The sequence below is a fragment of the Aethalodelphis obliquidens genome, unplaced genomic scaffold (assembly GCF_003676395.1).
Source record: "Aethalodelphis obliquidens isolate GAN/ISIS:26980383/991018 unplaced genomic scaffold, ASM367639v1 scaffold4, whole genome shotgun sequence".
In the NCBI taxonomy this organism is placed as follows: Eukaryota; Metazoa; Chordata; class Mammalia; order Artiodactyla; family Delphinidae; genus Aethalodelphis; species Aethalodelphis obliquidens.
In genome coordinates this window covers 10,465,297-10,491,388 of record NW_020837948.1, presented here as the reverse complement: position 1 = coordinate 10,491,388, position 26,092 = coordinate 10,465,297, and the positions used below count along the sequence as shown (strand labels likewise).

At 38.4% G+C, this 26,092-nt stretch overlaps 1 protein-coding gene across 1 annotated transcript in view; it reads left to right on the top strand.

Moving 5' to 3' along the window:
• Nucleotides 1–227: 227 nt before the first annotated feature.
• ADAMTS19 (ADAM metallopeptidase with thrombospondin type 1 motif 19) overlaps nt 228–26,092 on the top strand; it is a 279,814-nt gene continuing 253,949 nt past the window's right edge. Inside the window, exons 1-2 of the mRNA XM_027098568.1 lie at nt 228–312; nt 928–1,571. Coding sequence (XP_026954369.1) covers nt 228–312; nt 928–1,571 — 729 coding nt within the window. The remainder of the gene's footprint in view (nt 313–927; nt 1,572–26,092) is intronic.

The window sequence follows — 26,092 nt, the reverse complement described above, 5'->3', positions numbered from 1 at the left end:
CCTGCCCCCGCTCCTCCCCACCCCCACCCCCACCCGTGCTCCAGCAGCCTCTCGGAGTCCCCCAGCCCCCCCCCCCCCCGCCCCGCGGCAGACAAAGGGCCTGGGCAAACTCGCCGCCCGGCCTCCTTGCGCTCCGGGAGGCGGCGGCGGCGACTGCGGCGCTGGCGGCGGCTGCTGCGACCGCGGTGGATCGCGCAAGGAGGCGCGCGCGGGGCCGGGAGCGCGGTATGGGGAAGAGCCTCGAGATGCGCCTGACTCACGTCTGCTGCCTTCTCTACCAGCTGGGGGTCCTGTCGAATGGGATAGTTTCAGGTAAGTTCTTCCGTGACTTTGGGCTTGCTTTCCACCTTCCCCCAGCGGAGACCGGGCACGCACGGGTCGGCAGGGCTGGAGCAGCTGTGCGCCGTGAGCAGGGCTCCACGGGAAGCAATAAAAACCGGCGTGCGGTTGCGGGTGAGAGGGTCACGCTCCTGACCGAAGCGCACTTCTCGCGGCCTCATTTCAACAACGTGGAATGCTTAGTTTTTCTCTCACGAGAGTAATAAGATTTGCAAAGGTACGTTTACAGCACCTGGAGGAAAATTGGGACGTAAAGAAATTGATAGCTCTGCCTTGCTCTGGCAGATACTTAATTGTGCTGGAGTCTTTGCACCGGTTTTCTTTTCTACAGCTAAGTGCTGTCACCAAACTTTGCAGCCCCACTCTTCCCCTCCCCCTGCCCCGATAATCATACTTTTATTTTGAAAGTGCTGGGGTCTGTAATCTGATCGCTAGGCTTCAGGGGTTGCGAGAGTTTCAGGGGCTTGACGGGTGGTCTCCAGCGCGTTACCCGTGAGCCCTGTGTGCGGAGTGTGTGCCCGGGGACGCTTGTGCTACTGGAATCGCGGCACCTTAAGCCTCGCACTTCTCTGTCTGCCCCGCCCGCAGGGCTGCAGTTCGCCCCCGACCGCGAGGAGTGGGAAGTCGTGTTTCCTGCGCTCTGGCGCCGGGAGCCGGTGGACGCGGCCGGCGGCAGCGGGGGCAGCGCGGACCCAGGCTGGGTGCGCGGCGCCACGGGCGGCGGAGGCGCCCGGGTTCAGGCGGCCGGCAGCTCCCGCGAGGTGCGCTCCGTGGCCCCGGTGCCGCCCCAGGAGCCCGCGGAAGGCCGGTCAGAGCCCCGGCCCCGACCCCCGCCGCCGGGGGGCGAAGAAGACGAGGAGCTCGAATCGCAGGAGGTGCCGCGGGGATCCAGCGGGGCTGCCGCCCTGTCCCCGGGCGCCCCGGCCTCGTGGCAACCGCCGCCCCCATCTCCCCCCCCGGCGCAGCAAGCAGAGCCGGACGGCGACGAGGTACTGCTGCGGATCCCGGCCTTCTCTCGGGACCTATACCTGCTGCTCCGGAGAGACGGCCGCTTCCTGGCGCCGCGCTTTGCGGTGGAACAGCGGCCGAGTCCGGGCCCGGGCCCGGGCCGCACGCGGGCAACAGCCGCCCCGCGCCCTCCGGCGCCACCCGACGCCTCCTGCTTCTACACCGGGGCTGTGCTGCGGCACCCTGGCTCGCTGGCCTCTTTCAGCACCTGCGGAGGTGGCCTGGTAAGCGCCTTTCCTTCCCCAGCCCTCCTCTTCCCCCTGCCACTCCTCCCTCTCCCCCTCGTAGACCAGGCTGATTTGCCTGCACCTCATCCCCTTACGAAGTGCGCCCTGACCTTGGCCCTAGTCTACCCCCCCTGCACGGAGTCTCTACCGTGTACTTCCCATACAACATTTCCAGGGCAGTGAATCTGAAGGCTAATTGTTTGGATTAATAGCCTTCTGCTAGATGGTCATAAGTTTCTTCATAACACTGGGTAAAACTGTCTCCTTGCAACTCTTCCTACTGGTTTTATTTCTGCTTTTCAAAATAAGCCCACCACGTGGTGTCTTTTAGGAGACTGGAAGACAACCAGTCTGCTCACTGCTGAATCTCCTCCTTGTTTGCCCCTCACCCCCAGTTTCTCATCTATTATCTCATAGTTTTTTTCATGTCCCACTTCAAAGCTGTCAGAACAGTCCTCTAGGGAGTTACGTTCTGACAGCTGTCTGGAATTTAAACACATTCACGCTCACACGGGACACCTGTTCACTGTTCCTGTGAGAAACGAGGGGAGAAGGAGTTAACTCAAAGGCTGCGAGCAGTTGACTAATGGATGACATGAGAATCCAGTCAGTACTTGAAGGGTTATGGTTCTATGATTTAACATTTCTTTTCTAAGGTTTACATTTTACTTGGCAAAAGTTTCTTTTCTTTTCTCCACTCCATGGAGGAAAATAGCAGGGATGAGAGCCTGGCTAAGAGGCCTGTTGGAGCTAGAAAGTAAAAGCCATTTGCCCTGTCTGAATAATACAGATCATCATTCCATTTCCCCCCCTGTCTTTTGACCCAGGGTTTGGGATAATTGTTGCCTCCTGTAAGTTGACCTTTGCTTTGTGGTAAAGTATACATAACATAAAACTTACAATTTTGACCATTTTTATATGTCCAGTCAGTGATGTTAAGTACATTCACATTGTTGTGTAGCCATCATCACTGTGGACTTTACTGTTGGTTTAAGGCAAAACCCACAAAATATTGTAAACACGCACGTGATTTGTGGCTTCATTTTGATATTCCAAGTGAGCCATTGATGAAATCCACAAGGACTTCTCTGAAAGCAACCTGCTCATTTGGAGAAAAATCCAATAGTAATGGACAGCAGAAAATATCAGCACAATCAAAGGCACCCAAAGCCATGAAATGGAAAAAGATGGTTAAAAACCCAAACAAAATGAAACTGGAAATTTTTACCTATACCCTTCTGAGATACCACAGTCAAATGATGTAAAGTGCCACACAGGGCTGTATTTTACCAGATGCTCATAATGATGAATATTCAAATATGGTCATTTTTAGCCATGAGTGAAAAAAAAATAGCATGGAAAAATTACATGAAAAGCTTTTAAAAATGTTTTTTGTGGAGCTGATGTTTGAACACTTCACTGGGGGAAACATTTTGTGGGGATTTCATTGTCCACCGGTTTTTGGCCGGGGATTAAATAATTACATATAGAAAGTTCCTGGTGCGGTAGAAGCAATAGGGGATAAAGCATTTCACTGTGTTGAAATGTGGGCTTTTGGTCAGATTTTCCAAATGAGCTCTGCCTTCTCTCCATACTTAAAGGAGCAAGGTTAGAATTATGAGTAGGTTTTTCATAGACTGAATAGGAGTTTGACATACCTCCCTGTTTATCATGTTGGACTTTTACTCACTTTTCCTATTAGCCACATATGTATGTGTTCTGAACTGGGAAGTCTTTGTTGTTGAAGAAAACTGACATTGCTAGCAATACAGTGTAGCCGTCAGACTTTGAGTAAAAAGTTAGGCAAATAGCCAAGAAGGTTGGGTTTGTTACTCCAGACTCTGTCATGCCAGCCCTTTCCCTTATGAGGGTGGATTAGGAAAGGGAAAGCATAATTTGTTATCTGAGCTCTGACATTGGCCTGTTCCCTACTGATTGACAAGTCCCTTTCCTCTCTGGGATCTAGTTTTCATAAGTAAAATGAGAGAATCTGATGACTTAATTAAAATTGGATGATAGAATGAAAATTTTGTTGCATGCTAAATATATTCTAGAGCCTGCATTAGGGGCTCACAGATTAGAAGCACATCATATACAAGTAGATACGACACAGGTGGTCATGAAACAGTGACTTAGCAGCATGTTAAATCAGATGTTATGCCCGAGGTTAAACCACGCTTGGGGAGTTGGGGAAGGCTTCCCAAGGCAGAGTTTCAGTGGATTTTGAAGCATGGGGAGCCTTTCTCCAGGCAGGAAAGGGCTGGGAGTGTTACAGATAGAAGGAAGAGACTGAGTGGAGATGAGAAAATGCAGAGCCTAACAAGCGAATGAAAAAAAAAGTTTCTTCCGACGAGGCCAGAAGGTGCAATGAGGGGAAGTGATCCTAAACTGTCTGGTGAGATCAGACCTCAAAAGCCTTGTCTGCCTGAGTACAGGCTTTTTCTGTTTAACTGTTGATTATCGAAGGATTGCATTCTTGTTTTTCTCTATTTAAATCCTGTGATCCAGTAATTCTAATGTGAGGCATCATGATGTCTTTATGTGAAGGTGCATTCTTTATAAATGCAACTCCTTTAGTTTGCAACAGTTTTTTCTTCTCAGTAAAAGCTTTCTGACTGTCAGTTGCACAGAAAAGAGTAGATTACAAAGTACACCTTCCCTTCCCCTCTCTCAGTAGCAAGTTTTACCCACTTGTGCCTGAACTCCTCAACACCTTTTGAATTATTACATATTTGAAAGGTTCTAAATGTCTCTATCAAAGGAAATAGATAACAGTTATCAAGTATTGCAAAGCAGTGAACATTTGTTAAGACTGGCCAATTCATTCTCCAGATATCAATCTAACTTGTGCTGTAAAGGGAAAAGTGATTGAATGGAGATTTTGGTTACAGGTTCCAGTGTTGCCTCTTCAAAGTACTTAATCTTTCTGGATCTTATTTCCCTTATTTGTAAAATGCACAAATTGTATTTGTATATCTAGCAATTAATGTATGAAGTGTTCTTACTATTTTCCCTTATTAGTCTCTAATACTGAAAAATAATTGAGATCTAATGGGCACATAAGTAATATTAAGTAATTAAGCATTTATTGAACGACTCCTTTGAGCAAGGCATTTTGTAGGTACAGAGAACACAGAAAGGAGATGAGAAAGCCTTGGTATGTTTCAAGGAGTTCCCAACCTGGCTTGCCAGTCACAGATATAAATAGGGAAATAAAGTAGGTTGTGTTACGTACAGATGTAGGAATGTCCCAAGTGCTATGATGATACTCTCTTGTTCATCTCTTCATTTCCAGAACATGGTAAGATATCTAGTTTTTAGTAGGCACCCAGTAAAAATCACTGAATAGAATATTACACATATAGTACGTTATTCTGTTTTAAATAGTAATCTCTAAAAAATTAAAGTACAAAAAGCAACAAATTAAATTTCACAAAAGAATGAAACAATCATGTTTGCTCAAAATTAACACTTTTTTAACAAAAGCACACCTAAGCACTGGGCCAAGATAAACTACATCAGTACATTCCTTGCCTGTGATTCTCTTTAGATTGATGATTACTGGCTATCAGTAATATTTAGATTACTTTTTCCAGGATGATAAAGAGTAACTACTAAGGCTTACTTAAACTTAGAGTTTTATAAATTTAGAGTTTTATATAGTAGTTATGCTGATTAGCTCTTCATGCAAAATCTGCAGCCTTGTGTAAATTCCGTTTTTTGTTTTTTGTTTTTTGTTTTTTTCAATTTACTCCCTTATGCGAATCAAAGTATTTGGTACCATGGGAAGTTTTGAACACTTAAGTATTTGGGGGCATCCCTTTTGGACAAGGAACTTTATCAAGTACCAGTATGGAAATAGGAGAGGAGGGTATGAAGACAGGGAAAAGGTAGTACATACCTAGGAGAACTGGAGTAGAAGTGGAGTCAACATCCAAATGAAAAAAAATTGCAGAATAACGTCACACATCCAGCTGCTTTGTTCAAGCCAAATCTTAGGAATGACAGAAAAGATATTCTAAATAAATCTAAAGCAGTATTCTAAAAGAATGCCATCAGTACATCCGACATTTCGAGTATCTTCTGGAAGACTGCAAACAGTTTGGATTGGATTAATGGAAAACATATAGACATTAGAGAATATGTGTGAATGGAGGCAGCTATGGCAGAGGTGCTACTGCACTTGCAAAGAAAGAGAGGGCCATGAGCACAAGGGGCCCTTGAATAACAGCACTATTGGTTTTGTCTGCTGTCCAGTTGTGCCAGGTAGCAGAGGCCAAATGTGTGCCCTAGGCAAGAGCGGAGAGAATAGTAGTAGAGCTTTCCCGGACGTGTGGGTGACACCAGAGGATAGAGAGTCTCCACTCTCAAAAGTTGAGCCATTGGCTTCCTGCATGCAGTAGATGGCCCCACTTGTCCCTCCAAATAACTAGAGGAGAGCTGGTCACAACAGATAGGTGAGTAGGAAACCAACAAAAAGAGATGAGCTGACACCTAAGAATATCGCACTGTTAAGAAAACAAACCATATAAAAGAGAGTCATCAAATTGGTTGATTAAAACCATGAAGCAAAAATCTTACTAGATTAAATAGAATACTTTAACTGAAAAATAAGAGTAGATATATATTCGTGGAAAAAAACCAGGACAGCTGCTGTCTGTAAAGAAATGATTAGATACGGGCTTCCCTGGTGGCGCAGTGGTTGAGAGTCCACCTTCCGAAGCAGGGGACACGGGTTCGTGCCCCGGTCCGGGAAGATCCCACATGCCGCAGAGCGGCTGGGCCCGTGAGCCATGGCTGCTGAGCCTGCGCGTCCGGAGCCTGTGCTCCGCAACGGGAGAGGCCACAACAGTGAGAGGCCGGCATACGGCAAAAAAAAAAACAAACATTAGATACAACGGAACTCACATAATATGATTATTGGAATTAAAAACTACATAGATGAACTGGTAAGTAAATTTGTGACCTAGAAGGCAAACCCAGAAATTGTCCCAGAATAGAACATAAAGGACAAATGGATGCAAAATACGAAAGAAAATTTGTGAGCCATGAATCATAGATTTAGATGGTCCAAATTTCTTTCTTTTTTTTTTACATCTTTATTGGAGTATAATTGCTTTACAATGGTGTGTTAGTTTCTGCTTTATAACAAAGTGAATCAGTTATACATATACATATGTTCCCATATCTCTTCCCTCTTGCGTCTCCCTCCCTCCCACCCTCCCTATCCCACCCCTCTAGGCCAAATTTCTTTAATGGGAGTTAATTTAAAAAACTAAGTTAAAGGAGAGAGTTTTAAAAATGCATGCAAATGAACCCTAAACATTTGATTCTAATATATGTCACTGAAATATACATTCATTAGCCAAGCTTTGGATGTGAGGCCAGATACTACGCCTTTGAGTGTAGGTCAGATAACTGGTGCTCCTGGTGAGCCTTACTCACGATGCACCAAGACCAATTTCCAATATAGGTTTCTGTATTTGGAATAAAATTTAAAAGACAAATGCAAGGCAATTTATGTGTAGAATCCTGGACTTCTAAAACTTTCAAATCTTGTACAGTTTCATCCCAAATAAAATTGCAGCACTTTTTGTTTTTAGCAACTTAATCTTTCTCAGGTTTTTCCAAAGTTTTCATAGAAACAAAGACATCTTTTGCACTTATATTTCACTTGCATTAATATTTAGGTTTGATTAAATTATGTAATTACAAAATGTTGTGAACATATGTTCAAGCAAATACAGCTGATTCTTGGTGAACATACAGGCTGACTGGTGGAAGTAATTGTTTGCAACAAGACAAGAGAGGAATCTAAGCTCAGTGAGCGTTGGGCATACTGCATGCCTCAGTGATCATGTTTTCTGGACGGTGTGGAGAGTGTTATTTAATTCAGTAATTTGAGATGAATTGGTTGATGGAACTGGTGTTGGTTAGGTAGAGGTTAAAGAGAATTTTTTTGTATCAGAATCAAATTTGCCCCATAAATAAAGGAAGACACACGTCTTCAGACTGAAAGACCAACCACTAAACAGAGAGTAGCATAAGGAAAGAGAGACCCAAACCTAGACTCATTGTGGCAGAATCTTAGAAAATCAAAGATAAAGAGAAAATCCTACATGTTTAATAAAGGGAAGATGATCTACAATAAGATGAGTGTCAGATTGATGTTAGAGATTGAATCAGTAATACCAGATGCTAGGGGGTCATGAGTTGATAGCCTCAGATTTCTGATGAAATGTGATTTTGAATCCTAGATTCAGCCAAATTACCATTCAGACCTAAAGGCAGAATGAAATCATTTTCAAAATTACAAGGACTCAGACTTTACCACACAGAACCTCCAAAAAGTTATGCAATGAAAATCTTCCTCCAGCAGCCTTTCCCCAGTTATTGCTCAGTATCCCTTCCTAGAGGTGGCCAGGGTTATTAGTTTCTAGGGTGAGCTAGAGGTAATTGACACATAAACAAATAAAATGCATTAAGAGCTTTTAAAAGCCACATTATTTACACACACACACACACGCACACACTGATGTGTGAGATTATCACATAATGAGTGTATAAAGAGAATCCCCTTTCTGTTTTGGTACTTCCATTTTATCTGATTGCAAAAATGTGGCATAATTTCCTTAATCAGTTTGGTGTGGATGTACGTTTAATGGATTCCAGTATTTTCCTTTTATGAACAGTGCTAAATGAATAAGACTCTGTAGATATGTCGTTCTGCCTATGTCATGCCCTTGTCAAAGGGCAAATGTATTGGTAATTTGGGGGCAATATTGCCTGATTGTACCCCATGGAGGTATGCCACTTTACACTCTCAGGTCAGCAGAGAAACAGAGTACGTCTTTCAGCTATGCTGTCACCAATATAGGTATTAGTAAAAATTTTGATCTTTGTAAAATCTAATGGGCAAGAAATGTTATCTCAAAGTAGTTTTAATTTACATTTTTTCATATTAATGGTGAGACTGACCATCTTTTCATATTTTTATTCTCATTTCCTTTCCTGTAAACTTTCTGTTCATTTCTTTTACTCATTTTTCTATTAGGTGTTTGGTCTTTTTCATTTCTAATTCCAGTGCTCTTTTTCTATGAGTATATTATTTATTTATTTTTAATTTAAATAAGTAAATTAATTTATTTTTTGGCTGCGTTGGGTCTTTGTTGCTGCGCGCAGGCTTTCTCTAGTTGCGGTGAACGGGGGCCACTCTTCGTTGCCGTGCGCGGGCTTCTCATTGTGGTGACTTTTCTTCTTGTGGAGCACAGGCTCTAGGTGCACGGGCTTCAGTAGTTGTGGCTCAAGAGCTCAAGAGTGCAGGCTCAGTAGTTGTGGTGCACGGGCTTAGTTGCTCCACGGCATGTAGGATCTTCTCGGACCAGGGCTTGAACCCGTGTCCCCTGCATTGGCAGACAGATTCTTAACCACCGCGCCACCAGGGAAGTTCCTTTCTATGAGTATTTTAAAAAGATAAATGTTAATAACAAAATAATACAAGCTGAGTACAGAGAGTTTAGAAAATACATAAAATAAGTCATCTGTAATCTTAACATCCATAGATAAGCACTGTTAACTTTCTTGTGGATATGCTGTAAAGGAAATATAAATACCGAATAAACATTCACAGTTTTTTCAGATGTATTAGGAAACTAGGGAAAAATTTTTCTCAATCATCACTTTTGGTTCATAGATTGGCACAGATTGCAGATTAATAATATCTGGTGGGCACGCTTGGGGAACACTTAACCTTATACATTGTAGGGGAGTAAATTGGGTAGAGCCTCTTGTGTGGTATGTATTTAAATTTTAAACTTGCTTAGTTTTCAGCAATTCTGCTTGTAGGTATCAATATTAGAGGAATATTCACATAAGAGCAAAAGATTTATGTATAAGCCTATTCATCGCAGCATTGTTTTCAAGAGCAGAGCACTCTAAAAGTTCATCAGTAGTGAGCTAGTCACATCTATATACTGTGCCGAATACCCAGAGAACAAAACGGTAAATAGTTCTTGCTTCAAGGTCTTTACAGTTTTTAAGGAAACTTCTCTTTGCCTCAACTTGTCCTACCTGTCTTTTTCACGGTACTATTAAGTGTTCAGTGTTTCCTTGTCAACTTTAAGTGCACATCTCCTTAAACCATCCATGGTTTTCCTGTTTAAAAGTTAGAACGGCATGGATGATTTTGTTCCCGCTGACAGTGACACATGGAAGAAGTTTCTGTACTTAGAGTGGCCAATATGCAGACACTCCAGTCTTTTTCTAAGGGAGTGATATAGTGAATTCTAGTAAAAAGAATCATTGTGCTGATGGAAAAAGCGATATTATACATTAAAAGTTAATAACCCCTTTAATCATGTGTTAATCTGTGTCTTAGTGTCCTGAGAGGCTTCAGGCATGGACCAATTTTGTGAGAAGAAATTTTGTTTATTTAATAATATTTATTAGATAATATTTAATATTAATATATACTTATTTGAAGTTTATTAGGCGAATCATAAAAATAGTATACCTTTTTAAATTCAGGAAATTCTGTATAGCAGTCTTAAAACATTTTTTATGCAGTACTAAAACAGAGCACATTTTTATTGAGTTCATGCACAATTGAATGTTTCTGCTTAATTACAATTACATTTTTACCCAGATGGTTTTATGGCTTTGTGTTTGCAAAATAAAGAATAATCAGAGGAGTTCCAGGTTCCTGATAGGTGGGAATTGTATTGAGTTAGGGAAGTAATTGACGTATTTTAAAGCACCGAGAGAACCAGTAGTCCCCCTTGGATTATGATTTGTTGGTGGGGGGTGAGGTGGGTGGATGGGGGGTGTTCCTGAAGGGAAAATTTAAGGTTCCCACAACCAAGTGAGGACCATAATTTGATGCAGAGTGCACTTAGGGTGCAGCCATAGTGAGCACATCATCTTGTCTCCATCTCATCTTTATTCTAATGCCAAGCCCTAGACTGAGAGAAGTGAGAAAATGGGAACTCAGCCATTTCAATGCTAACCAGATATTCGTACAGGATTTTTGCATGGTGGTGTTAAGAAGGCCCTTGGGGATTAGAAAGTTTAGTACTTGCCTTTTCCAGCTGATTTCATTTCATAATGAACATCCATATATTTTCAATACATTATTAACTGTTTAGGCTTTAACGCAGATGATCAGGGAATGGAGCTGATGAGCCAGTTTCAGCATTATTTAAACAGCTCCTGCCTTCGTATTGCTTTCCAATTAAACTTATCAGACCTAAACCTTTTTTTTTCCTTCACAAGCATATGAAGCTGTTTGGCCCCAGATTTTTCCTCTTCCCTCTGCCTGGCTTCACCTAAAATATATGACCACTTTCTGCAGTGAACCCACACCATCGGCTTTTAGATCATGCTTCTTGATGCCCTGTTTTTTAAAGTCTGGTGTGCAAGCACCTGTTTCAAAATCACGGCAGTGGGGGTGAGGTAGTGGGAGCTGGGAATTCTCCATTTAAAATGAGAATCCCAGATTGAGCCTCAAAACTAAGAAGTGTATTTCAAAAGAATCCAAGGTAATTCCTGTGCAGGCTCAGATTTGAGGGCAGCCGCTCTAGTGGCTCGGAAAACTCCAGAGCTCAGGATCTTTAAGGACTGGATTTGCATCATCAAACTTCATATCCTATGTGTCTTGAATGAATTTTAATACTGTCTTTCAGCTCCAACTATACTAAACTTGGATACCTCCTGTCCTTACCTTTAACATCTTTCCAGGAACCCACTCAGATGCCATTGAGCTAGAAAGGATTTTATGAATTTCAATTATTCAACAGGCTATAAATGTGAGCTAGTTGGGAGATGATATAATGGGACCTTAATGCCAGTATGAATGTTTTCCTACTCTTCAGGTGAAAAAGTATACAAAAGTCGAAACTTGCTTCCCATTCTAGAATTTGGAAGTAAATAGAGATGAATTATTTCAAATTGTCATCAACAGTTTTATGGGTAATGTAGCAGGAGACTTACTCCAGCTGTTTCATGATAGTTACTGTAGTAAAATAAAATTTATCAGAAATAAAGGAAGAAGCATACCTTCAGATTGTAAAGGGCCTACCATACCACCAAGTTTAGATGTGGCTAAGTGAAGACTGAGGCACATTGTAGAGGCATATTAGAAAATAAGTGAGAAAATTAGAAACTCTTTGTGAGAGATTATCTACACTGGAATGGCAGAGCAGTGTGGTCAGGTTAAGAGGACTTTGGAGATGCATGAGAATTAAATGGTGAGCTATCTCAAATGGCAGAAATAACCTAACAAGGCTTATCTGCTCATTCATATTGCAAGAATTTGGATGTTAAGAGTCCTGTAAAACTCATTAGGATTAACAGTCAAAAAACATTAACATGCTAAGAGGAGTGGCCAGGCAGATAATTATATCAGCTAATCTGATTAGTGCAAATTGTCTATCTCCATTATAATTTGGATTTGAATGCACGTAGTGGCAACTAAAATGTGATAGGTACATTTCCATTATAAAAGTATTATATTACCAGCAAATATTTTAGTGTGCCCAGTTCATAGATAGGCAGTTCATTTATTGACAGAGGAACTTATGTATAGATAGCATAGGGTCTTCACAGTGTTGACTGGTTGTGTGCTTACGGATAAATAGAACTTCAGCAGTTTATTACAACAAAATAGAAAGTCTGAGTAATTTATTGTGGAAATAACAATTATGTGTACACATACTTAGCAAAGTATGAGTAATTCATTGTGGAAATATCTGTCTTTTAAAATTTAATTATTTGGTGCTCCATTTTGTTTACTAACGTGGATAATTCCTGTGTCTCTGTAGATCTCCAGTTAGAATTTTGTCACTTCAAAATAGATGGTTCTAATTAGTAATGTTTTAAAAGGCATTGAACTGGTATTTTACGGTGAAAGTTCCTACGTAGAAATTTTTCTAAGTAGAACCTAATTATTTCTCATTAGTAAGATAGATTCAAGAATATGTCAAGCTGATTTTTCTAGGGTAAATCATTTAAATCATTTAAAATGTGACAAATTGAAAAGGATACTGTGAATGTTTTTCCCCCTAATGTCTTTTGTTCTGGTATGATTTACATACCATAAATTCACCCCAGTGTGCAATTCAATGATTTTTAGTACATTTACAGAACAGTGCAACCATCACCACAATTCAGTTTTAGAACATTTCCATCACCCCAAAGGGGTCCCTCACATCCATTTGCAATCATTCTGTTCCTATCCCCAGTCCCACGCAACCATTCATCAACTTTCTCTTTTTATAGATTTACCTTTACATTTCATGTAAATGAAATCATATAAAATTTGGTCTTTTGTGTCTGGCGTCTTAAACTTAGCATAATGTTTTTGAGGTTTGTCCATGTGGTAGCATGTACCAATAGTGCATTCTTTTTCTTGCTGAATAATAAGTCATTGTTTATTCATCCATCAGTTGATGGGCATTTGGATTGTTTCCACTTTTTTGCTGTTATGAATAATGCTAATATAAACATTTGTGTATAAGTCGTTGTGTAGATATATATTTTTATTCCTCTTGGGTAGATACCTAGGAGTGGAATTGCTAGGTGACATGGTAAATTTATGTTTAATATTTTAAGAAACTGCCAAATTCTTTTACAAAGTACTGCCAATTTACGTTCCCACCAGCAATTTATTAGGGTTCCAGTTTCTCTACATCCTCATCAACGCTTGTTATTGTCTCTTTTTGATTTAAACTATTTTTGTGGCTGTGCAGCAGTATTTCATTGTGGTTTGAATTTGCATTTCTTAATGACTATGTTGAGCATCTTTTCATGTCCCTTTTTATAGCCATTCATATATCATCTTTGGTGACATGTCTATTCATATCTTTTGCCTATTTTGAATTAGGCTTTTTGTCTTTCTGCTATTTAGTTTTAAGAGTTCTTTGTATACTCTGGATGTAAATCCTTTGTCAGACATAGGATTTGCTAATGTTTTCTTCTAGTCCAGAGGTTTCTGTTCCTTTTCCTGATGGTATCTTTCAAAGACAGTTTTTATAGATTTTGAAAAAATCCAATTTATTTTTTCCTTTTACGGAATGTGCTTTTGATGTAACTAAGAAGAACTCTGTCTAACTCAAAGTCACATAGACTTCCTCTTATGTTTTCTTCCATAATTTTGGTTATTACATTTAGGTCTGTGATGTATTTTGAGTTAGGTTTTCGTGTATGGTGTGAGTTAAGGATTTGAATTAATCTCTTTGCATATGTATATCCAATTTTCTCTCAGCCCCTTTGCTAAAAAGACCATCCTTTCCTAATGAAATGCCATGGAACTTTTGTCAAAAGTCAACCATAAATATGAGTTTACTTTTTTACTATTAATGCTGTTTTTTAAATCTATATGTTTATCCTTATGTCAGTACCATACTGTCTTGACTTAGGAGGCTTTATAATATATTTTTTAATTGGGGAAATTCAACTTTGATTTCCTTTTTCAAAGCTTTGTTGACTATTCTGGATCCTTTGCATTTCTATATAAGTTTTAGGACCAGATTGTCAGTATCTGTGAAGTATCAGCTGGGACTTTGATAGGAATTGTGATTAAAGATAAATTTTGGGAGAGTTTCTATCTTATAAACAATACAGAAGATTTTTGTGCTATCTGGAAATTATTATTACTAAAGCCTTCATTAGGGGATATTTTTGAATACACTGTTGACTAATTGACAAAATTAGCTACTGATACCCCATATTATAGTGGACACGATTTAAAATTCATAATCTATGAGAACGAGTATTCAAAGCCACTCATTTGGAGTTATACAAATAAAGTATACAAAATAGGAAGTTACAAAGATGTAGTGTCTTTGTAGGATTAGGACATGAATCCACATATCAGACTCTAATTTTTTAAAATGTTGTATTTATGAACTTCTTTTATTTAAAAAATATTTTTCTTTTCCATTATGGTTTATCACAGGATATTGAATATAGTTCCCTGTACTGTTACAGTAGGACTTGTTGTTTATCCATTCTATATGTAATACTTTACATCTATTAATCTCAAACTCCCAATTTACCCCCACCCCCGCTATTACCCTAGGCAACCACAACTCTGTTCTCTATGCCTGTGAGTCTGTTTCTGTTTCATTAATAAGTCCATTTGTGTCATATTATAGGTTCCACATATAAGTTATATCATACGATATTTGTCTTTCTCTGACTGACTTCACTTAGTGTGATAATTTCTAAGTCCATCTATGTTGCTGCAAATGGCATTATTCCATTCTTTTTTATGACTGAGTAGTATTCCATTGTAAATATACACCGCATCTTCTTTTTTAAAAATTTAATTTATTACTTTTTTATACAGCAGATTCTTATATCTATTTTATACATATTAGTGTATACATGTCAATCCCAATCTCCCAGTTCATCCCACCCCCCCCACCTCTTTTCCCCCTTGGTGTCCATACATTTGTTCACTACATCTGTGTCTCTATTTCTGCCTTGCAAAACGATTCATCTGTACCATTTTTCTAGATTCCACATATATGCGTTAATATGTGATATTTGTTTTTCTCTTTCTGACTAACTTCACTCTGTATGACTGTCTCTAGGTCCATCCACATCTCTACAAGTGACCTGATTTCTTTCCTTTTTATGGCCGAGTAATATTCCACTGTGTATATGTGCCACATCTTCTTTATCCATTTATCTGTCGATGGGCATTTAGGTTGCTTCCATGACCTGGCTATTGTAAATAGTGCTGCAGTGAACATTGGGGTGCATGTGTCTTTTTGAATTATGTTTTTCTCTGGGTATATGCCCAGTAGTGATATTGCTGGGTCGCATGGTAATTCTATTTTTAGTTTTCTAAGGAACCTCCATACTGTTCTCCATAGTGGCTGTATCAATTTACATTCCCACCAACAGTGCAACAGGGTTCTCTTTTCTCCACACTCTCCAGCATTTGTTGTTTGTAGACTTTCTGATGATGCCCATTCTAACTGGTGTGAGGTGATACCTCATTGTAGTTTTGATTTGCATTTCTCTAATAATTAGTGATGTTGGGAAGCTTTTCATGTGCCTCTCGGCCATCTGTATGTCTTCTTTGGAGAAATGTCTATTTAGGTCTTCTGCCCATTTTGTGATTGGGTTGTATGGTTTTTTAATATTGAGCTTCATGAGCTCTTTATATATTTTAGAGATTAATCCTTTGTTGATTCGTCTGCAAATATTTTCTCCCATTTGGAGGGTTGTCTTTTCATCTTGTTTATAGCTTCCTTTGCTGTGCAAAGGCTTTTAAGTTTCATTAGGTCTCATTTGTTTATTTTTGTTTCTATTTCCATTACTCTAGGAGTTGGGTCAAAAAAGATCTTGCTGTGATTTATGTCAAATAATATTCTTCCTATGTTTTCCTGTAAGAGTTTTATAGTGTCCAGTCTTAGATTTAAGTCTTTAATTCATATTGAGGTTTTTTTTGTGTATGGTGTTAGGAAGTGTTCTAATTTCATTCTTTTACATGTAGCTGTCCAGTTTTCTCAGCACCACTTATTAAAGAGGATATCTTTTCTCCATTGTATATCCTTGCCTCCTGTGTCATAGATTAGTTGATGCATGGGTTTATCTCTGGGCCTTCTGTCCTGTTCCATTGATCTATATTTCTGTTTTTGTGGCAGTACCATATTGTCTTGATTACTGTGGCTTTGTTGTGTAGTCTGAAGTCAGAGAGTCTGATTCCTCCAGCTCCATTTTTTTCCCCTCAAGACTGCTTTGGCTGCTCGAGGTCTTTTGTGTCTCCATGCAAATTTTAAGATTTTTTTGTTCTAGTTCTGTAAAAAATGCCATTGGTAGTTTGATAGGGATTGCATTAAATCTGTAGATTGTTTTGGGTAGTCTAGTCATTTTCACAATATTGATTCTTCCAATCCAAGAACATGGTATATCTCTCCATCTGTTTGTGTCATCTTTGATTTCTTTCATCAATGTCTTATAGTTTTCTGAGCACAGGTCTTTTACCTCATTAGGTAGGTTTATTCCTAGGTATTTTATTCTTTTTGTTGCAGTGGTAAATGGGAGTGTTTCCTTAATTTCTCTTTCAGATTTTTCATCATTAGTGTATAGGAATGCAAGAGATTTCTGTGCATTAATTTTGTATCCTGCAACTTTACCAAATTTATTGATTAGCTCTAGTAGTTTTCTGGTGGCATCTTTAGGATGCTCTATGTATAGCTGGTTTCATGTGATCTGCAAACAGTGACAGTTTTACTTCTTCTTTTCCAATTTGTATTCTTTTTATTTATTTTTCTTCTCTGATATCCGTGGCTAGGACTTCCAAAACTATGTTGAATAATAGTGGTGAGACTGGACATCCTTGTCTTGTTCCTGATCTCACAGGAAATGCTTTCAGTCTTTCACCATTGAGAATGATGTATGCTGTGGGTTTGTCCTATATGGCCTTTATTATATTGAGGTAGGTTCCCTCTATGCCCACTTTCTGGAAAGTTTTTATCATAAATGGGTGTTGAATTTTGTCACAATCTTTATCTGCATCTGTTGAGGTGATCATATAGTTGTTTTTCTTCAATTTATTAATATGAGGTATCACATTGATTGAATTGCATATATTGAAGAATCCTTGCATCCCTGCGATAAATCCCACTTAATCATGGTGTGTGATCCTTTTAATGTGTTGTTGGATTCTGTTTGCTAGTATTTTGTTGAGGATTTTTGCATCTATATTCATCTGTGATATTGGTTAGTAATTTTCCTTTTTTGTAGTATCTTTGGTTTTGGTATCAGGATGATGGTGGCCTCATAAAATGAGTTTGGGAGTGTTCATTCCTCTGCAAATTTTTGGAAGAGTTTGAGAAGTATGGGTGTTAGCTCTTCTCTAAATGTTTGATAGAATTTGCCTGTGAAGCCGTCTGGTCCTGGACTTTTTTGTTTATTGGAAGATTTTTAATCACAGTTTCAGTATCAGTGCTTGTGATTGGTCTGTTCATATTTTCTGTTTCTTCCTGGTTCAGTCTTGGAAGGTTGTACTTTTCTAAGAATTTGTCCATTTCTTCCAGGTTGACCATATTATTGGCATAGAGTTGCTTGTAGTAGTCTCTTAGGATGCTTTGTATTTCTGTGGTGTCTGTTGTAACTTCTCCTTTTTCATGTCTAATTTTATTGATTTGAGTCCTCACCCTTTTTCTTGATGAGTCTGGCTAATGGTTTATCAATTTTATTTATCTTCTCAAAGAACCAGCTTTTAGTTCTGTTGATCTTTGCTACTGTTTTCTTCATTTCTATTTCATTTATTTCTGCTCTGATCTTTATGATTTCTTTCCTTCTGCTAACTTTTGCTTTTGTTTGTTCTTCTTTCTCTAGTTCCTTTAGGTGTAAGGTTAGATTGTTTATTTGAGATTTTTCTTGTTTCTTGAGGTATTGCTATAAACTTCCCTCTAAGAACTGCTTTTGCTGCATCCCATACGTTTTGGAACGTCGTGTTTTGTCATTTGTCTCTAAGTATTTTTTGATTTCCTCTTTGATTTCTTCAGTGATCTCTTGGTTATTTAGTATCATATTGTTTAGCCTCCATGTGTTTGTGTTTTTTACGTTTTTCCCCCTGTAATTTATTTCTAATCTCATAGTGTTGTGGTCAGAAAAGATGCTTGATATGATTTCAATTTTCTTAAATTTACCGAGGCTTGAGATGTGACCCAAGATGTGATCTATCCTGGAAAATGTTCTGTGTGCCTTTGAGAAGAAAGTGTAATCTGTTTTCGGATGGAATGTCCAATAAATATCGATTAAATCTATCTTGTCTGTTGTGTCATTTAAAACTTGTGTTTCCTTATTAATATTCTGTCTGGATGATCTGTCCATTAGTGTAAGTGAGGTGTTAAAGTCCCCCACTATTATTGTGTTACTGTCGATTTCTTCTTTTATAGCTGTTAGCATTTGCCTTATGTATTCAGGTGGTCCTATGTTGGGTCCATAAATATTTACAGTTGTTATATCTTCTTCTTGGATTGATCCCTTGACCATTATGTAGGGTCCTTCTTTGTCTCTTGTAATAGTATTTATTTTAAAGTCTATTTTGTCTGATATGAGAATTGCTACTCCAGCTTTCTTTTGATTTCCATTTGCATGGCATACCTTTTTCCATCCCCTCACTTTCAGTTTGTATGTTTCCCTAGGTCTGAAATGAGTCTCTTGTATACAGCATATACATGGTTCTTATTTTTGTATCCATTAAGTGAACCTGTGTCATTTGGTAGGAGTATTTAATCCATTCACATTTAAGGTAATTATCAATATGTATGTTCCTATTACCATTTTCTTAATTGTTTTGTTTTTGTTTTTGTAGGTCCTTTTCTTGTGTTTCCCACTTAGAGAAGTCCCTTTAGCATTTGTTGTAGAGCAGGTTTGGTGGTGCTGAATTCTCTTAGCTTTTGCTTGTTTGTAAAGCTTTTGATTTCTTCATCGAATCTGAGTGATATACTTGCCAGTTAGAGTAATCTTGGTTGTAGGTTTTTCCCTTTCATCACTTTGAATATATCGTGCCACTTCCACCTGGCTTTTAGAGTTTCTGCTGAGAAATCAGCTGTTAACCTTATGGGAATTCTCTTATATGTTATTTGTCATTTTTCCCTTGTTGCTTTTAATAATTTTTCTTTGTCTTTAATTTTTGTCAATTTGATTACTATGTGTCTTGGGTGTTTCTCCTTGGGTTTATCCTGCCTGGGACTTTCTGTGCTTCCTGGCCTTGATTGTCTATTTCCTTCCCATGTTAGGGATGTTTTCACTATAATCAAAATATTTTCTTGGGTCCTTTCTCTCTCTCTTCTCCTTCTGGGACCCCTATAATGCTAATGTTAGTACATTTAACGTTGTCTCAGAGGTCTCTTAGGCTGTCTTCATTTCTTTTCATTCTTTTTTCTTTATTCTGTTCTGCAGCACTGATTTCCACCATTCTGTCTTCCAGGTCACTTATCCGTTCTTTTGCCTCAGTTATTCTGCTATTGATTCCTTCTAGTGTATTTTTCATTTCAGTTATTGTATTATTCATTTCTGTTTGTTTGTTCTTTAATTCTTCTAGGTCTTTGTTAAACATTTCTTGCATCTTCTCGATGTTTGCCTCCATTCTTTTGCCGAGGTCCTGGATCATCTTCTCTATCCTTATTCTGAATTCTTTTTCTGGAAGATTGCCTGTCTCCACTTCATTTAGTTGTTTTTCTGAGGTTTTATCTTGTTCCATCATCTGGTACGTAGTCCTCTGCCTTTCATTTTACCTGTCTTTCTGTGAGTGTGGTTTTCGTTCCACAGGTTGCAGGATTGTAGTTCTTGCTTCTGCTCTCTGCCTTCTGGTGGATGAGGTTATCTCTACACCACATCTTCTTTATCTATTCCTCTGTCAATAGACATTTAAGTTGCTGCCATGTCTTGGCTCTTGTAAATAGTGCTGCTGTGAACACTGGGGTGCGTGTATCTTTTTGAATTAATTTTTTGTCCAGATGTATGCCTAGGAGTGGGATTGCTGGATCATATGGTAACTCTATTTTTAGTTTTTTGAGGAGTGTCTGTACCATTTTCCATGGTGGCTGCACCAATTTACATTCCTGCAAACAATGTAGGAGGATTCCCTTTCTCTCCACACCCTCTTCAGCATTTATTTGTAGACTTTTTAGTGATGGCCAATCTGACCAGTGTGAGGTGCTACCTCATTGTAGTTTTGACTTGCATCTCTAATAATTAGCGATGTTGAGCATCTTTTCATTGCGTTTTGGCCATGTGTACATCTTTTTTGGAAGAATGTCTATTTAGGTCTTCTGCCCATTTTTCCATTGGGTTGTTTGTTTTTTTGGTATTGAGTTATATGAGCTGTTCGTATATTTTGGAAATTAAGCCCTTGTTAGTTATATTGTTTGCAAATATTTTCTGCCAGTCCATAAGTTGTCTTTTCAGTTTGTTGATGTTTTCCTTTGCTGTGCCAAAGCTTAGAAGTTTGATTAGGTCCCATTTGTTTATTTTTGCTTTTATTTCTATTGCCTTTGGAGGCTAACCTAAGAAAACATTGGTACTATTTATGTCAGAGAATGTTTTGCCTGTGTTCTCTTCTAGGAGTTGTTGTTGTTGTTGTTGTTGTTGCTGTATGTGGGCCTCTCACTGCTGTGGCCTCTCCCATTGCGGAGCACAGGCCCGGGACGCGCAGGCCCAGTGGCCATGGCTCACGGGCCCAGCTGCTCTGCGGCACGTGGGATCTTCCCAGACCGGGGTGTGAACTCGAGTCCCCTGCACCAGCAGGCGGACTCCCAACCACTGCGCCACCAGGGAAACCCTGTTCTAGGAGTTTTATGGTGTCATGTCTTATATTTACATCTTTAAGTCATTTTGAGTTTATTTTTGTGTATGGTGTGAGGGTGTCAGACTCTAGTATTGTTTCATATATCCCACTGCTGTGAAAAAGACCAAAGTTGTTAGGTTCAGGGTTCAAATCAAGTAAACAAATAAATACAAACAAAGAAAATCCAAATCAACCTTTTTAGGAAGTAGATTTTAGTCATGGACTTTCGGAGTTATTCTGTAAATGTAAACCTGTATACAAATTATTGTGAGTGTTTATTTAAACAGAGCCAAGAATTGTAAAATTGTACCTTTTATGCTTAATATCTCTATTTTTATTTTTATATTTTTTATTGAAGTATAGTTGATTTACAGTGCATTAGTTTCAGGTGTACAGCAAAGTGATTCAGTGATTCTTTTCCATTATAGGTTATTACAAGATATCGAATATAGTTCCTTGTGCTATACAGTAGGTCTTACTGTATATAAAATAGATGAACAACAAAGGTCATCTATTTTATATATCGTGGTTGTATCTTATTTTTTCTAAAATTGTACCTTTTATTAAAAACCAAAGCAATAAGTTTTCTCTGATATTGTGAGTTTGGAGAGATGCCTGCTAGCTGTAGGAATCATGATTGGGAAAATGTTAGGGAAATAAAGGCCCTTAGACAGTTAATCTATTAGGTATTAATTTAATAGTAATATAAAGCAGTCTAGTAAAGGATAGAAATACTGTATTTATTTAATTCCAGTAGATACTTTTCCACATTTTTGCAACTCTTACATTAAAGGGTTTGTTATAACATTGACAGCATCTTAAGACTCTTGAAATTTGATATGAAAGCATATGTGAAATTGGTGTCACTTTAGGAAGTGAACGTTTATGAAGGCCTAGTTGCACTGTTGTCCCAGAACAACTTGGCTCAGAAAGTAAAAGGGAATGGTGTCCAAATAGTTATATTTAAATCTTTGGTTTTGAATAATAATGTATGGACATATTTACAGGAAAGCTTTATATATTTTTTAATGTGCTTAAATTTCTTCTGCTTAAATTGACTGTAGGTCAGGATTAAACCAAATTTTCATCCCTGTAAATGTTATTATTAATTCTGAACTTTAGGGAATAAAATGATGGCCCAAAAATTCTATCAGGAGAGATGGTTTGGAGTGGTCAGAGGAGAATGAACAAGACATACATAAAAATACCGCTTGAAAGTTATGTCCAAATCTTAACTGGTAAAATGGTAAATTAAAGAAATACAGTTTTTGATTACTAATTTAATTCCCATGATTGTTTATTTTGCATTTTCAGTTTCTATAGCTCATACGCCTTGTCAGGCCTCAGAGTTTACATATCTCTGTGAGTTGACCGGACCTTCTTGTGAGGGGGGTAGAGTCCTGAAGGGGGTCAATGGGTGGAAAGGTAAAAGAGGAGAAGTAAATTCATTGATTCATATTTAGAGTGTGGTTTAAGATTAAGAATAGGGAAGTGCCTTATTTCTATTTGAAATGCTTTTGGAACAACATACTAAAGCACCCTTGAGGACAGCCTAGCACTGTACATTAATATGGTCTCCAAACCTTTGCCTATAGTTAGCTCAGTTGTAGTATTTTTGTAAGCGTTCTCATAACTTGGCTGCTCTTGCCTTTGGCTGTGTAGTCTCCACAAGGGCATAGTGTCCAATTTTGGGGTGCTTGGTCACATGGTCTTACATGTTCCGAACCTATTAATAACTTACCATAGGCTTGTAAGAGAAAGAATACATCAGACTCTAAATTGGAACTGCATAATCAACTGTCTACTTCATACTTCTGTCATTTCTTTCCATTACCTATTCCTCTAGAAGATACACATTCAGTCCTGTGTTCAGCGCTTATATCTCCTCCTATTCCTGTAATTCTGAAATGGATTTCAATAAATAGTTTTGGAGAATTAAAAAATAATACAATATAAACAAAACATAATATAAATGGTTATAACTGTGATAATAACGTAGGTTTTAAAAGTACTTTAAAGCTTATAAATTACATTTACAAAATCTTTTGGTTGTAGTATTTCTAGACATTCTTAGAAAATAAGTGACCTGCTCAAATAAATACTTACATGTAAATCTAGTTTTTATAAACTGAATTATATTTTAAGGGCCCTATAGGATATAGCTATGTAAGGAAAACATATTGTGATTTTTTTTTGTAAATAAAATAATAACCCCTAATTTAGTATCACTTTCTTAGAGCAAGTCTGGTTTGGAAATGCCTGATATTTCACCTTTAAATAATTATGAATACTCTTTATACATTTTGAAAGTGCTCATAAATTTTACGTATGAAAAATCAGAAGAGTTTTCTATGCCATGGCAGTGGTAGATAGTAAATGACAAGAAACATACCTGCAAGAAATAGAAAAGGTACTAGAATCTTCCACTAACCATACCTACAAGGTCAGGAAGCAAGTGATACCTCCACCTTTTTTTCTATCAAATTAATAAAGAAAGATCAGTGAATAGAGATGCTTCTATTTCTGTTTGAATCAATTCAAAAAAAGATTTCATGCCAAAAATGTAATAGCTACTATTTTTTAAGCCCTATTATACGCCAGACTTGTACTGCCATAAGGTATGACTGATTTTCATAGAAACCCACTAAAATACATGCTTTCACTCAGTTTTATAGACTAGGATGCTGAAGCTCATGGAGATTGAATGTCACCCACACCAGGCTGCTGGTAAGGCCTGAAGGTGAAATTCAAAGTCGTGTGTGTGTGTGTGTGTGTGTGTGTGTGATGAAAATATTTTTGTAGCTTTAATTTTATTTATCACTGGTGTATAACATTCACATAATTTTAATTCTTTGATCCAAGGTATGGGGTAGAAATTGACATGAATGAGATAGAGGAATAGAATTTGACATAGTAGAAATGACTGATTTTTAGTGTCATCTATCTTCCTTCTCCATCTAGTTTCTGTTTTGTTTAGCATTCTTAAAGTTTTAAAGCAAGAGGTTAGCATACAATAGATGTTTTCTTTAAAACAGTCCAATACCATTAACACTTCTAGAAGCAAATAATTTATTAATTTCACCTGCCATTTCACTGTTGGAAAATTTTGTTGTTGGAAAACCCTGGCATCTTGGAATTAATCTTGGTTTTGGTCATTTGGAGTACAAAGAATGCTGTATCACTTTTGTGATATACAGCAGTGACAGTGGCAATAAGTACAAACAACCATGATAGTTTATGAATCAGTTAAGTTTGGGGCACTATACCTGTGGTTCTTAATAGTTACATGATTAGTTTTTACAGTAACTGTGCTAGGAAGGTGTATTACTCCCATTTTGTTGATTAGGAAGTTGAGTAGTTTTCTTAAGTCACCAAGGAAGCAAGTTGGGAATCCAATCCAGCCTTCCTGATTTCAAAGCTAATACTCTTCATAGAAATGGTTTGAAGACTGAGTTCTGCAAAACTGCACAGTTCTGAAGTATTGTCTCGGGAATTGCCATGTTTCATGTTTTGGAGACAAGTAAAGGGGAGTGTTAGGAGTAGAAGGTGAACTCCAGTCTCGTCACCCTAATTTTGGTGTGATCAGCTGTATTGTTTTCTGTTTAATATATTATCATTTTCATAAAATATTTGGTTTGAAAAAGTGTCCAAGTGCAATAAGTTTAAAACTACTGTAACTTCTACTTCCAGCCATGATGAAATAGGAACTAGAAAATGAGACAAAATATATGAATCAGTGGTTTTTCATGCGTTGGAAAAAAGGTAGCACATGGCAGGAATCCCTGAGAGAAAAGAAACAAATGAATAATCTGTGTATATGTCCCAGTTTATAGTCTGAGAGAGGCTATAGGCTGCAGCACTGAAAGGGAACAAAAGTAGAGCCCACCATTCTTGATGAAGAGAAAGGGTTTGGGTTTGAAAGAGGCCAAGGAAGCTAGAATTTGCAGAAAAAATACTAAAGCAGAAGGAGCAGTGCATAGAGAGCCCTTATAATCTACAGAGGGTTATTCTGTAGTATTTAGTTGAATACTGGTCTAATTGACATTTATAGAGCATTTCACCCTACCACCCCAGGATACACTTTATTTTTCCGGTGCATGAAGGATATAGTCCAATATAATACTTCATTCTGGGTCATAAAGGAAATCTCAATAAATTTAAGAGGAATGAAATGATACAAAGTAGGTTTTCTTTCTTTTATATTTTTTTGAAGTATAGTTGATTTACAATGTTGTGTTAATTTCTGCTGTACAGCAAAGTGATTCAGTTATACATAGACATATGTGCTTTTTATTTTTTTTTGTGGTACGCGGGCCTCTCGCTGTTGTGGCCTCTCCCGTTGCGGAGCACAGCCTCCGGACGCGCAGGCTCAGTGGCCATGGCTCATGGGCCTAGCCGCTCCGTGGCATGTGGGATCTTCCCGGACCGGGGCACAAACCCGTGTCCCCTGCATCGTCAGGCGAACTCTCCGCCACTGCGCCACCAGGGAAGCCCAGACATATGTGCTTTTTCATATTCTTTTCCATTATGGTTTATCACAGGATATTGAATATAGTTCCCTGTGGTATACAGTAGGACCTTGTTGTTTATTCATCCTATTTATACTTATATATAACTTGCATCTGCTAATCCCAAACTCCCAATCCTTCCCTCCCCCACCCCCCTCCCCCTTGGCAACCACAAGTCTGTTCTTTATGTCTGTGAGTCTGTTTCTGTTTTGTAGATATGTTCATTTGTGTTATATTTTAGATTCCACATATAAGTGATACATGGTATTTGTCTTTCTCTTTCTGACTTTGCTTAGCATGATAATCTCTAGGTCCATCCATGTTGCTGCAAATGGCATTATTTCATTCTTTTTTATGCTGAATAATATTCTATTGTATATATGTACCACATCTTCTTTATCCATTCATCTGTCAGTGGACATTTAGGTTGTTTCCATGTCTTGGCTATTGTAAATAGTGCTGCTCTGGACATAGGGGTGCATGTTATCTTTTTGAATTATAGTTTTGTCTGGGTATATGACCAGGAGTGAGATTGCTGGATCATATGGTAACTCTATTTTTATTTTTTTTGAGGAACCTCCACACTATTTTCCATAGTGGCTGCACCAATTTAAATTCCCATCAACAGTGAAAGACGGTTCCCTTTTCTCCACACCCTCTCCAACATTTATTATTTGTAGACTTTTTTAATGATGACC